At 39.5% G+C, this 13,355-nt stretch overlaps 1 protein-coding gene across 2 annotated transcripts in view; it reads right to left on the minus strand.

Annotated features, from left to right (window-relative positions):
• Positions 1 to 13,355, minus strand: part of Ctnna2 (catenin alpha 2) — a 1,158,760-nt gene that overhangs the window by 116,290 nt on the left and 1,029,115 nt on the right. For both annotated transcript variants that reach the window (XM_055596488.1, XM_055596487.1), the window contains exons 10-11: positions 5,235 to 5,327; positions 4,216 to 4,372 (exon numbers count right to left, since the gene is read on the minus strand). In XM_055596488.1, the coding sequence (XP_055452463.1) occupies positions 4,216 to 4,372; positions 5,235 to 5,327 (250 nt within the window). The remainder of the gene's footprint in view (positions 1 to 4,215; positions 4,373 to 5,234; positions 5,328 to 13,355) is intronic.

The following is a 13,355-nucleotide window of genomic DNA, read 5'->3' on the forward strand; positions in this document are numbered from 1 at the left end:
AGGAGGAGGAGGAGGAGGAGGAGGAGGAGGAGGAGGAGGAGGAGGAGAAGAAGAAGAAGAAGAAGAAGAAGAAGAAGAAGAAGAAGAAGAAGAAGAAGAAGAAGAAGAAGAAGAAACAAGAAGGGTGGTGAATTCCTTGAAGGCAGAAGTCAAATATGATTCAAATTTGAACTTCTACTAAGACTATGCATACAGAAAGCATTCAAAGAAGAGTAGCTCTACAAACATTTCTATTCAGGGAAACAGTCCATCAGTCACTTTTATCCTAAACTATTTTGAAGAATAACAGTCCTGAAGGAAGCTGACAAATGCAGTTCTGAGTAGAAAAGAACGGAGATGTAAGAGTTAATAAGGCATGTGTCTTCTGTAGGTGGCTTAGTAAGGAAAACTGGCATGTGCCATGGCTGCTGCACTAATTGCCAAGCAAGGCTTGTAAACACCAGAAAACATGTGTTTGCAGCAAGTTGTACAACAAACTCTCCTGCAGTTTTGCAACGTTCAGTCTTTCAGAAAATATGTAATTTTGTTAATAAAGCAAAATCAGTGACAACAAAAATAATGTTATGAACCGTATTTTTATTCAAAGCTAGTTACAGAAAAAATATTTCAAAGAAAAAAAAATTAGGATCTAAGAGCTTTTTTTTTTTTTTGGTTGGTTTGGTTTGATTTTTAATAGGAGAAAGAAGGCAAAAAGGCAAACAAAATAAAAGTTGTGAATATTATGAGATTAATAGCTTTTTACAGATCTTAGCTCTCAACAATTTTGTGAGCCAAACCTAAGAATTAAACTGTAGCACTGTTAATGCCAAGGCAGTCATTCTAGGGAATTATTAAAAATGGTACTTCTTGCCTAGTGAGAAAGGCTGGGAATGTTCTAATTCGGCCATTTCACATTTTTATAAGCCTAGACACAATGGAACATTCATTTTGCTCCTGTGATGTTAATTACCAGCATCGTTTGTTCCAAATTTGTGGTGTTTTGTGTGAACAAATTACACACTCAGGTGTATGAGTTCAGTTAGTGTAGAATAAGAAAGAAAAAAAATAGTCACTCAAAATGAAGGCGTATGTATGTGTGTATATATATGTACATGTGCATGCATGTAAATTTGTTTATGTGCATGAAGGTATGTATGATATGTATGATTGTGTGTATGCATATTAAATGCATGTATATAAATATTTGTACAAGTGTGAGTATGTATGTAAGTGTGTGTATTGCTTTTTATATAGAATTTCATGCCAAAATACTCCCTTAAGAAAAAACTGATACACAAAATATCATGATATAATTCCAAAATATCTCCTAGACCAAACCTGCAATTTACTAATACAAACGTTTGATTCCAACACAGAGAGGAGATGAGAAGTAGGTTCCCCAACTATCTGGCTGTGTCCACAGCCTACCAGCAAGAACAGAGTATTTGTAAAGCCCTGTCTGCAGAGAGGTTCCTGATGCCTGATTGTTGACTCCACAGGCATGTTCCAGCAGGCTCTGCCAAGCTGGCTCCCTGACAGTGCCTGTTCATTTTCCTGTCGTGGCAGGCAGCAGCATTTCTACCACGAGGGCTGGACCACACAGTGTTATCAGCAGGAGCCAAAGCCTTTTCTTGTTCAAGGTAATAATGAGATGCACAAAGGAATGTCAGGAAGAAAGGTGGCAGAGAGGCAGGCCTCAGGGGAAGAAAATTAAGGAAAGCTCTCCATGCAATTCACAAAGACTGAGATAACACCCTCCCTCCCCACCCCCTGCCGCTTCTCTCACCCTTCGAAAATTTTGGACATATATTTGAAGAAAAGAATAAGTTGGGGGAACTATTGAATTCTAAAATGATTCCTCTCTGGACAAGGTAGTGAATGAATACTTTTTACTGATCTGAATGCAGTGAACAGGAAGTTTTCGGGGACTGTCAGGATTGTAGTAAGTGAGGTGAGGCTGTGTGGGGAACTTCCTACCTCTTCCTGAGAGTCATTCTGGTGTGTATGTATGGTAGTGGTGAGGGTGACTGGAGCTAGAAAGTAACAGCATTGGTGGCCGGGTACCTTTTCATTCCCCAGCACACTACTCTATAATTGTCAACATGACACCCTTAGATGGGGAGGATAGGGAGTGACATCTACAATGTCAAGGATCAACTATCTGCAAACAAAAGCTCTAGGCATGGTAAAATGTTGAGTTCGTTTATAACTAACCCCTAGGCAGCTACTTTCAAATATCATCAAAAGCCAAACATCTGAGGAATGAAAAACAAGGCAGACTTATTTTTGAAGAAGGTGAGAGATTCGAAACTTGAATGAAGAGTCTAGAGTTAAAGAAGAAAATTGAAATTAAAGTGAGAATGTATATGAGGGGGGGAAAGCGAGACAGAGAGGGGAGAGAGAGAGTGAGAGAAAGAGAGAAATTCCAATCATTCCCTAATTTAGTGAGAACACTGTATGTTCTGAAACACTGTATGTTTCTGAAAAGAGGGCAGTCTGGATTTTAATGCCATATTTTCAGAGCTGTCTACCTCCTCCATGACTTACTTTTCTCAGAGGAACACTGGGAAATATTTATGCTTACTTAATAGACTTTTGGTAAGAGCTAAAGAAAACAGGAGCGGTCCAGACAAACTACAGACTCTGAACATGTGTGAGCTTTTTTCCCATCTGCCTTATCTTGCTTTCCATTGAAACTTGGCCTTCCTATTGTCTATTAGATCTATAGATTTGACTGTGTTGCTCTCAGTCAAGCCTTTTACACAGTCTGCAGTGGGAATGTATTGTTTCTTCATGAAACAGGAAGTGTGCAAGGAAGAAAAATACCCAAGCACAGCAGCCTCTGCCAGAATCATCTCCACAGGTAAAGTCACAGGTCTTGTTGGCCTGACTCTAACCAGCAGTGAGACAACTGCTCCACTCTGGACTCAGTCAGACATCCACCCCCAACAGGTGAAGTTTTGGCAAGTGCTGTGTGAGGTGATGGATTTGAGTTCCACACACCTAGGGGAAGAACCAACACCTATTCAATTAGAATTTTCAGGGATTACTTGTTTTTTTCAACACCTTATAATCGAGTGTGATGTTTCCATGACCTCCTTCCCAGAAAGACCCTTCCGGGTGAATGGGGCTAAACATGTTTGGTAAAAAAGCTCTTTGGAAAAATGCCCATGTGCTGGCAGGCAGCCCAATCTTGAAATGGCACTGATGAAGTACATTGAAACTCAGAATGACTTATTAATCATTGGAATTTTTTTCTTTAGCCTCCCTCAGCATGATAATGTTCAAAGAGAAGAAAGTTGCAAATACAGTGGTGAGTACCTCTGTGTTATTTAATTCCATTCCTTATGCATTTTCTCAGGTATGTATGCATAGCTGTGTGCCCTATTGGGTTCATTATGAGGCTAATAATTCTGTCTAACCACAAGCCTTCACTTGAAAAAAATTTTGTTCTAGTTTTATTTTTGTTGCTATGATAAGATACCATTACAAAAGCAACTTGGGAACAAAAGAACTTATTTCAAATTATAGCCCCAGGTTACAGTCCATCACTGTGAGAAAGTTAAGGCAGGAATGCCTTGACCAGTCACAATCAACAATCAAGAACAGAAGAGAACGGATGAATAAGCTGACTTGCTCGTTTGTGCTCAGATCAAGTTTTCCATTGTTATATAATACAGGATAGGGAACAGTGCCACACGCAGTGGGCTGGGCATTCCAGATCAATTAATTTAAGACAGTTTTCCATAGACCTGCCTACAAGACAACCCAATGGAGTCAACTCCTCATTGAGACTCTTTTCCCAGGTAACTCCAGGTTGCATTGTATAGACAATTAGACCTTCTTCACATAGACACGCCAGAATAAGTAACTGACTATTTTAAGGCATAAGGCAAGTGAATTAACCAATCTAAGTCCATGGGTAATTTAGATGCACTGAAAATCCATCCTTCTTAACAAAAGAGTAAAATCTAAAATGGACTCTAAGCCTCTTTGCACAATATGTTCAGGTTCTGAGCTTAACATCAGAAAGTTATAGTTTTTCCGTTTGATGCCCTGACTCGGTGTCTGCGATAACAATTTTTCCAAGAGGGTGTTATAATCACATTTGCTGGGATGATTGAAAACTCAAAGGCCAAAGAGAGGCCTTGAATCACAGACCTATATCACTGCTAAGATATTTCTTATCTTGTTAGCTTCCTCCAGCTCTCTGGTAAGAGGCCTATAGATGATTACCTGAGACAGAGAGGAAGTCATCCACTGAGGTGATGTCATCCACAGCCTCAGTCAGCACTCGGACCTGCTTTTCCCACTGGTCTTTGAAGACATCCATGTTGTCCTGAGCAACTTTGCTCTGTGGCCGAGCAGCCAGCGTGAGGGCAGCATTGATGACCTGCAGGGACATGATGATCACATTTTTTACAAGGGCGAGAAGCAGGTCAAAGAACATGCTGGAGCCCCAGACCTTAATGTTGCTGTAGATAAATGAGTTGTCAGTATGCAGTACAATCAAAAATATGGAAGATAATGGAGGCCATCAGCCACCATTACTTTTTTGCTGCTTCTTTTGAAGAGATAGTAATTAGCCTGGGGTTTCAAAACAAGTATTTGCTGGACAAGCCTCATTTTCTTACCACAGATGTGTGAGAAATATATCTCTTGCATTCTGCATGTGTAGGCTTATAATTTACTTATTGAGATAAGGTAAATAGATACGGAACATTTAAATCACAACCCCAAACAAACAGAATAAAGTCAATATAAGTAGAAATGATGATAATTGCTACTATAATCTTGAATACACTGAGTGGTTGGAATTTCTTTTTGAGAAAGTTAAAGCCTTAAATGCTTCAGGATTGACAGTTAAACATTTTCCAGTTAGAAAATAATGGAGCTGGAAGTGGGAGAGGAAATGGCCCAGTGGGTAAAGTGACTTCTACAAGTGCTTGAGTTTGGATGCCTAGAATATGTGGAAAAACCCAGGACTGGCAGAACACTCCTTTGACCCAGTCTGACAAGGGGAAGGTGGCAGAGGAAAGTGGATCTCTGAGGGACAGTGATGAGCTAGCCTAGCCAAATCTATGAGCTGACACTTGATATAAATGCATAATGATAATATAAAGAAAACAGAGGTGGACCTCTGTCCTCCATGTGCATGTGCACATGTGTGCACACATGAGATAGATAAATACATGGAAAAGGTAGAGACTGTCTGGATACCACAGGACTTTAGAAGCCAAGTGAGGGTCACTTACCTGGGGACACAGGCTGTCGATTTGGGTAGCTGCCATCCTGACTAATTTCACCCCTTCCTCATTATTGGAGATAGAACAGGCCAAATTAGCAACCTGTGTGGAAGAAGAGGAAAGCAAAATATTGAGTCAAAGGAGAAAGAAAAGGAGGAAAGGGAGGAGTGGCCTTGTACTTTTCAGAAAGGTGGCATTCGTGTCCAGCACCTCATCCCCAGTGTAATAAGGGTGTTAAATCATAGGATAGTACTTTGTGAATTTAGGCATGTCTACCAGAAGACCAGACTGCTAATAAAGAACCACTGTCTCAAGATCCCCAAGCATACACAAGCGAAGGTTTTAAACATCAGGTACTTTGAACATTTCTCTCCTATGCACTGCCATGGTTTATGTTCGCTCTCTCTTGAGCCCCAAAGACTCATCGTTAAATAAAGAATACTATGATCTTGACTGTACCCATTCTTTTTAGTGAGAGAAATTCTATTCAGAAACTCATTGAATGCTGACTTAGGGTTCTTTACAAATGGAATCCATCTGCCTGAAGATGCCAATCACCCAATGTGAGCAGATAAGACTAATGTGTAGAACGACTGTTGGCCCAGCAGGCACCGGTGGAAAGATAGAAAACTATATGGTTCAACTCTATCAGAAAAGCATACATACTTAGTTTTTCAAAAACATTAGACATTCCAAAACAGCTAAAATCAAAACAAAATCCAACTTCCCAGAACAAGCAGCCCTATTGAGGTATTTTTTTCTCATCAAGGAGTGAGAGTTAGTAACACAAGGTCAGATTGATTGTCTAAGGTCAATAGTACACAACGCTGCCATTAAAACTCAGATCCATCCCGTCAGATTGCTGTCAAGAAACCAGAAGATGGAGGATTAGAGAGACTAACAGGGAGACGATAAGCAGTGAAGGCTGAGCACAAACACAAACAGAACACTCAGTCTGTCTGAGTACTCAAGTTTTCTCAGGTCTCTACAACAGTCTTTTCACCTGGCAGATGCCCTAATGCTCAAGAAAATTGAAATAAGCCACACATTTGCCTTCCTAATGTGAAGGAAACCTGAGGTGTGGAGTGCAGACAAGTGGGTAGAAGGCCAAGCTAGAACCTCTAACCAGGAATGTGAGTTCTCTGCAGGCAGAGGGATGTTTCCTTATGAGTAACTGGGAAGGCATTGATGGTGAAGGTAGACAGACTTTTAAAGATAACTTCAATATACCATAAGGGTAAGAGTTGCTTTTTGAAGATAAGGATACATTTCTATTACAATGGAAATTAAAGCTGCCAAAATCACAGTTCCAGTGAGTTACAAATATTATCTTCTGGTTTCTTATCACCTGTCTTTAAAGTTATTCTGATGGCCTTCCCTATTATACTTAGTTTTTTAAATAAGTCTGAAAAAAGAAAAGTATGGTGACTCATATAGTAAAGGACATTAAATGCCAATGGGCACAAAGTTTTTGAGACATGACAAAAAGACTAACACTGAGGTCTCCCAATTTCAGTTTCTTAGGCTGGATTTTATCATTTCTATTCTGCATTTTGGTAAGTACTTGTGCTATTTGCTTATCTTTTTAATGATTCATTTTACTTTGAATTATGAGCATGTATGTGCATCTGTGTGTGTAGAGAGTGTGGCTTTGTATATGAGTGCATATGCTTGCAGAAGATGGAGGTATCAAATGCCCCTGGAGATGCAGTTACAGGCTAGCCATCCCATGTGATTGCTGGGAAACAAACTTGGGTTTTCTCAAAGAACAGTACAATCTTTTACAGGCTAACCCCATATCTCTAGCATTTTCTGTATGTTTATTGATTGTACATTCCAAATGACTAATTCAATAACCAATACAAGTCTTTCATGTGTGTTGGCTGACTTGATAAAGAATAATTGTTAATATTAGTGCACAGAAGTTGCTATCTACAATAACTTGAAATATGTTTTCTATGAACTGTGTTATGACTATTTGGCTAAACAAGTTTTTTACCAGATAGTTTCTAATCAGTTTTTACCCACTCTGTGGTGCTAAGCAATAGCTCCTGCATTCTGACACGAACGTAGAAAGGAGCCCAACTTGTTCGTGGTAGCCCAGGAAAGATCAGGATAATATGTACAACTTTTCAAAGAAAATATTTATTTATTTAAGATTGGTGTTTTACTCTTTAATTGAATTCTTTCGCATTGATGTTGCACAACCTTTACCCCATGAGATACTGGTTTTATGTAATAGCAAATTTTTCTGTATCATCTTCTTTGGTATGTGAGACAGTTAATGTCACATTTTTTTAAAATAGTGGGCAGTTAAAGAATGCTGCATGAAAAATCAAAGTACTCCAGAAGCCAAGCCCAGGGTTAATGTTTTCTTGCATCTCTTTAAATAAAAATAGCAGCACTGTCAATGAAATAATAGCTCTGATTCCTGAATGGCTCTAAGAGGGAGATGGAAACAAGAACCAGATGGCGTGTCTCATGGAAGGGCATGGAGAGAGTTAGTGTTGATTGTCAACTTGACAGAATCTTGTATCACCTAGGAAACAAGCCTCCAGGCCCATCTGTGATGGATTGCTGAGACTGGGTTAGCCTCTGTGAATGCTGGTGAGAAATTGTCTAGGTTTAACCGAAGTGGGAAACCTCCCTCTAAGTATGGGCATCACCATTTCTTGGGGTTTCATCTTCCACTGGATTAGACAAAGGTAGCTGAGCACAAGCCTTCAGCGCCCTTTGCTTTCTGAATGTGGCTGCAATGTGACAGGCTGACTTAAATGGATGTCACTTTAACTCTCCTACAACCACAGATCATATTCTGGAACTGTGAACCAAATAAATCTATTCTCCTTTAAGTTGCATCTGCCAGGGTGATTTAGAAGCAACACAAAAATTATGACAGCTATAGCACTATGAAACATTTTCCTACACACACACACACACAAAAAAAAAAAAAACACTAAAACTGATTAGCTTGCATAATTAACCAATACACCTGAATATCCTGAATAAAATAATCTACAAGCATATGCAAATATATAAATCAATAAATGTATAAATTAAGGTATATTTATGAAGCCAAAGAAACTTAAATGTTGACTAAATATATATTGCTACTATGAAGTTATTCATTTTTAAGAAACACACTGCACTGATTGCTTGAAAAGAGATATGGCTCAGCAATTATGAGTGCTTACTGCTCTTCCAGAAGAACTGAGTTCAGTTCCTAGAACCCATGTCAAGAAATTCACAACCCCCTGTAACAACAGTTCCATGGGATTTGACACCTTTTTTGGCCTCCAAAAGCAACTGTATTCAGGTGCAAATACCTCCTCCCATACACATACATGGTTATTTTTTTATTTAAAAGAGATAATCAAAATGTTGATGAACATAATAGACATTAGATTATTAACCAAATGTCTAGTATTTACTTACAAGTATATGCATTTGGAGAAATAGGTGGGAGTGTAAAACAAGGCAGGCCAGCTGTTCATAACCGTTAAAGCTGTGTGACAAATGAAGACTTATACATTCTCTATTCACTACTTTGAGATACAGGGAAAAAAGGGAAGCAAAATTATAATCAGAAAGATTTAGCACCCACGCCTCTATCACCAGCACTGGAAGACTTTTTACATCTCTCTGGGTTAAACAAAAGCTTGGTATAAAACAGAAAGGTCTGGTATGGTTGGAGTTGGAGCTTATGTCCAAGTGAGCGTGCTGGCTAAGAACAGAAGGGAGTTGTGTCCAGGCCTGTGCTGGCTGTAGGCTCCCTGGTAGAAGCCAACCCTGGATGAGTAAAGGCCTTAACACAGCTGGACCTTTACAAAAGAAAGAAAAGCAAACTAGTAAAACCCCAACAGTGACAGGTTTTCTTCTTGAATCTTTTTAGGTTTCTTGCACTTTGTTTAAATAAACTTGATTGTGACTGCAGGCTAAAGTAGAGCTCACTACCCAACAAAATCCAGCAGGAGGGAAAGAGCTGGCAACACTGGGCAGAAACAAACAGCTGGCAGTCTCCACTGTCCCCCAATTATTTATTCTCTTTAATTTCCAGAGATCCAAAAATGCTAACATCTGGCAGCCTCTACTCTGCAAAGTACTCCTACGATTAATTCCACTTAAAATCAGAATTCCATTTACCTTCTACTGTATTAGGAAACATGCTGAGAGGATTCTGAAAAGCACGCTAAGGACTTCCGGATCTCAGAAGGCAGGGTATGTGTTTGAAACTGGTCATGGATGCCATCCAAATCCCTGCCTTCCTTGATTCATGGTGGCTTGCATTCTTCTGCTTCTCCTACAGATACAGCCATTACCGTAGTTCTGAACAGACTTTGATGTGTTTTGATTTTTTGAGCTCTGTCAGCACATGGCTGAGTCTTCCAGTCAGACTCACCTCTATGGTCATTTTAGCACAAAGGGACTGAGAGTGAAGAGACGAAAAGAAACTAATGTCATTAGACATTAGAAAAATAAGCAAAAAACAGTCACTAGAGTGTGAATAGGGTATGGACCTCATCCCTGAAGTCATTATGCAATCTGATTAAATTTTGAATCATGCATGAGTCAACCAAGCAGGTAACGTTATGAGATGTACACGCCCAGCTCGATCTGGCCCTTTCTTCTCCATTTCTGAATCATTTACAGTTGAACTGAGACAGCAAGAGTTACCCACTTCCATGGAGGCCAAGAAAACATTAAAGCTTATCATAGGATATTAAATTTGGCACTATTAAAATTGATGTTGGTTGGGCCATAAGCATGGTGGGCAGAGCTGTTTGGTAAATCAATTGCATGAAATCCACAGTGACGAGGAGTCGACCTCCAGAAGTTCTGAGAGAGAATTAAATTGGGGAAGTAAAAGCTGAAAAAGACTGAGCCCGTGTTTTCTGTGTGGCTTCTATGCCTTAGAACATGCTGTCTTTGGGAAAAGGCAGAAGCTTGGCAGCCATCGCTGAATCATGTGCTTGTTCTTAGAGAACTCGAGGTACTAAAAACTGTGCTCAGTCAGTAAAGTGCTTATTGTATAAACAAGATGTCATGCTCTGCACCTGTAGTCACAACCCTGTGGTGGTGGGTACAGGAGGAGACCTGGAGCTTGTTGGCTAGCCAGCCCAACTCAGTCATTGGGGTCCATAGGGTCAACAATGAAGTGAAGAACAACTGAAGGAAACACCCTACTTTGACAACCTCCAAACACACACTCAAAACAGAAGGATCCTGGGAAATTTAGAAAAGAAGCATTCATTGCTACTAGAGCTGAACCATTCAATGTATTGTGGAGAGATCAGATAGCTATCCTTTAGTCTTTTTTCACCGACTCCTCAGTGAGACAAGCATTCTTTCTGTTCGATGATTACTGTGTTCTTTTCTTCCTTTCTTTCTTTCTTTTTTTTTTTTTTTAACTTGGAACAAACTCAGTAAGCAGGTGAAACAAACAATACAATTAACAAGCTGAGGCAGAAAATAAAGCATTAAGGGAAGACGGTGCCAAGTTTTCCAGTACAATAAGTTGCTTCCTGAACTCAGTTTATATTATGATTGGCATGTACTCCCTTACTTTTTACTAAACAAAAACCTCTTTGCAACATTTCTAAGACACTGATGGAGTGGTGAGCTAATGATAATGAGAACCGTGTCAAGCCCCCAAATAGATATATCATGAACCTTTAAATGCAAGAACGCCAATTTGGGGGTTAGAAAGGTCGTTCAGCATGTAGGAACACACAATGATCTTGCAGAGACCCAAGTTAGTTCCTAGCACCCAAACTGTATGGCTTACAGCAGCTATAACTCCAGCTTCAAGGGATCCATTCAATGACTCCAACCTCTACAGGCACCTACATTAAACATGTGAATACCTACGCACAGATATACACAAATGGACATAAATAAAAATAAATTTGAAATAAACTTAAGTCTTATTTGAACAGTTACAAAAACAATACAAGGCAAAAGCTAACATGCCTGTAAGACAACTGCATCTTAATTAAAAACCTCAACTGGCAAAGTGTTTAGACACTTAACTACAGAGAGTTATGAGGTACATCTGAGTCATGAGAACATGTTTTCCTTTTTCTGGCCCTGGAAATCAAATTACATGTTTAAATATTCGTTGTTACTGTTCAATTCCAAACACAGAAGATAATCCATACACTCAAACCTCAAATGCTGTAGCATTTCATTAATTTTTATGCCTTTGGGTAACATAATTGTGTCTTAAGTGGAACATACTTTTGAAATGAAGAAAAGTAGCAATTCAGAGGCCCATAAGGTGCTTGCTCCTTGTGTTAATATTTCATCATCATTGTAAACTTGGGCATAAAAATGAATTTATTTAGTACTAAAAAGGAATGATTAGTTCCCACTAGTTAGTCCCGTGGAAATATAAAGCCAGAAGGAGAGGAGGGTGGCAGAAATCCACGCACTCCATTATTCTCTGTAAACACAACATGGAGCACTTTGGATTCCACCTGAAGCCTTATCCAATTTGATGCACTGACATGAGTTGCTATATGAAGGCCACAGTATGAATTTCAGCTTGTGCCTAGAGTTCAAGCTCCTTACAAGTCCCCACCCCTAGCTAGGAAGCTATTGACAATTGAAGGTTGCAAGAAACCTGAGAGTTAGTTTTCTTTGGCATATTCCCTCTTATGTTGACCATGTTCCAGTGGATGTCCCCTATGCTCAGGCACATATGGATGGCACTAATTAGATTCCATTGCAAGTTAAGCATTATTCATGCAAAGAGGAACCTCAATTTTGGGGATAATACATGAGTTAAGCTAGTCTTTCCATGGTATCTGCAGGGATCGGCGCCAAGCCCTAAACTGAAGAGGTGAGCTTCTGTGTTTAAACTGTGAATACTAGAAGTCATCTTTAGAGCACTTAGAATGCCTATTACAATATAAATGCTGTGTAAACGGTTGGTGAACTCTATTATTTATGGAACAGTAGCAAAAGGTCTACTTGAGGATAGAAATGTTAAGACAATATGCAGCTCTTTCAGAGCGTCCAGATCACGTGGTTCCAACCTCCAACACCTCTAGCTCCAGGGACATCTGACATGCTCTTCTTGTCTCCGTGGACAAAACACACACACACACACACACACACACACACACACACAAACAAACACAGTATATACAGGAATACATATGCATACATGTGAGTAAAAATAAATCTTTTTAAAAAGAGAAATAAAACTTTTTTTTTAAGTATCTGCTTATGTTCAGTATAGATGCAATTTTCCCCTAGTATTTTTGATCCATAGTTCACTGAATTCTTGGACATTAAAACTATGGATTCAGAGGTTCATCTATAACCTATTTAAAAGTTCATAATTTGATGAGTATTTCTGAGGAGATAAAAGGAAGGCAAAGATAAATAGAGATGAAATGGCTCAGGGGTCAAGAACTCACTCTTGCTGTTCTTTCAGCGGGTCCCAGTTCAGTTCCCAGCACCCATGTTGGAAGGCTTATAGTTCCTGGTCACTATAGCTCCTGAGGACCTGATAATCTCTTCAGCCCTCTGCAGGCCCCAGCCACAACCCCCAAAAAACACACATACACATAAGTAAAAATATAGAGTAAAGAAACTCTGTTTTGTATGCTATCACTTGCGTATTTCAGTCTGGTATTATGCATAGCTTGTAACAGACAATATCTTACTGTTTTTTGATACGAATTATTTCATCTCCAAATAGTCTCAATTTTTGTGCAATTTTACACATTTTAAAAACTTAATTTTCCCCAATGTTATTTTACTATTTACTTAGCTCCTCTTGTTATACAGTTCGTGGGGGGTCACCAGTGTTTACTGTTACCCACACAGAAACAGTCTCTTCTGGCTTTGTTTTGGCTCCTATCAGAGGTGGAATTTCTCAGTGAGGGGATTTCCTCTGGTGCTTGTTTGCACAGGACCACACTGCCAGCAGAAATTTCTCATCAGTGAGCAGATCTGAACTCTTGATAGCACCTCATCCTCACCATCTCTTCTAGACATCTCTCTCACACCAGCATCTTGGTGCCTGTCCAACTATCTATTCCATAAACGATGAGCAGACATCAGGATTGCTTAGGAAGATGCTTCCCGTTGCCCAGGTACACTGTTAACTCCTGCAGGACA

The sequence above is a fragment of the Psammomys obesus genome, unplaced genomic scaffold (assembly GCF_907164565.1).
Source record: "Psammomys obesus unplaced genomic scaffold, mPsaObe1.curated_primary_1811, whole genome shotgun sequence".
In the NCBI taxonomy this organism is placed as follows: domain Eukaryota; kingdom Metazoa; phylum Chordata; class Mammalia; order Rodentia; family Muridae; genus Psammomys; species Psammomys obesus.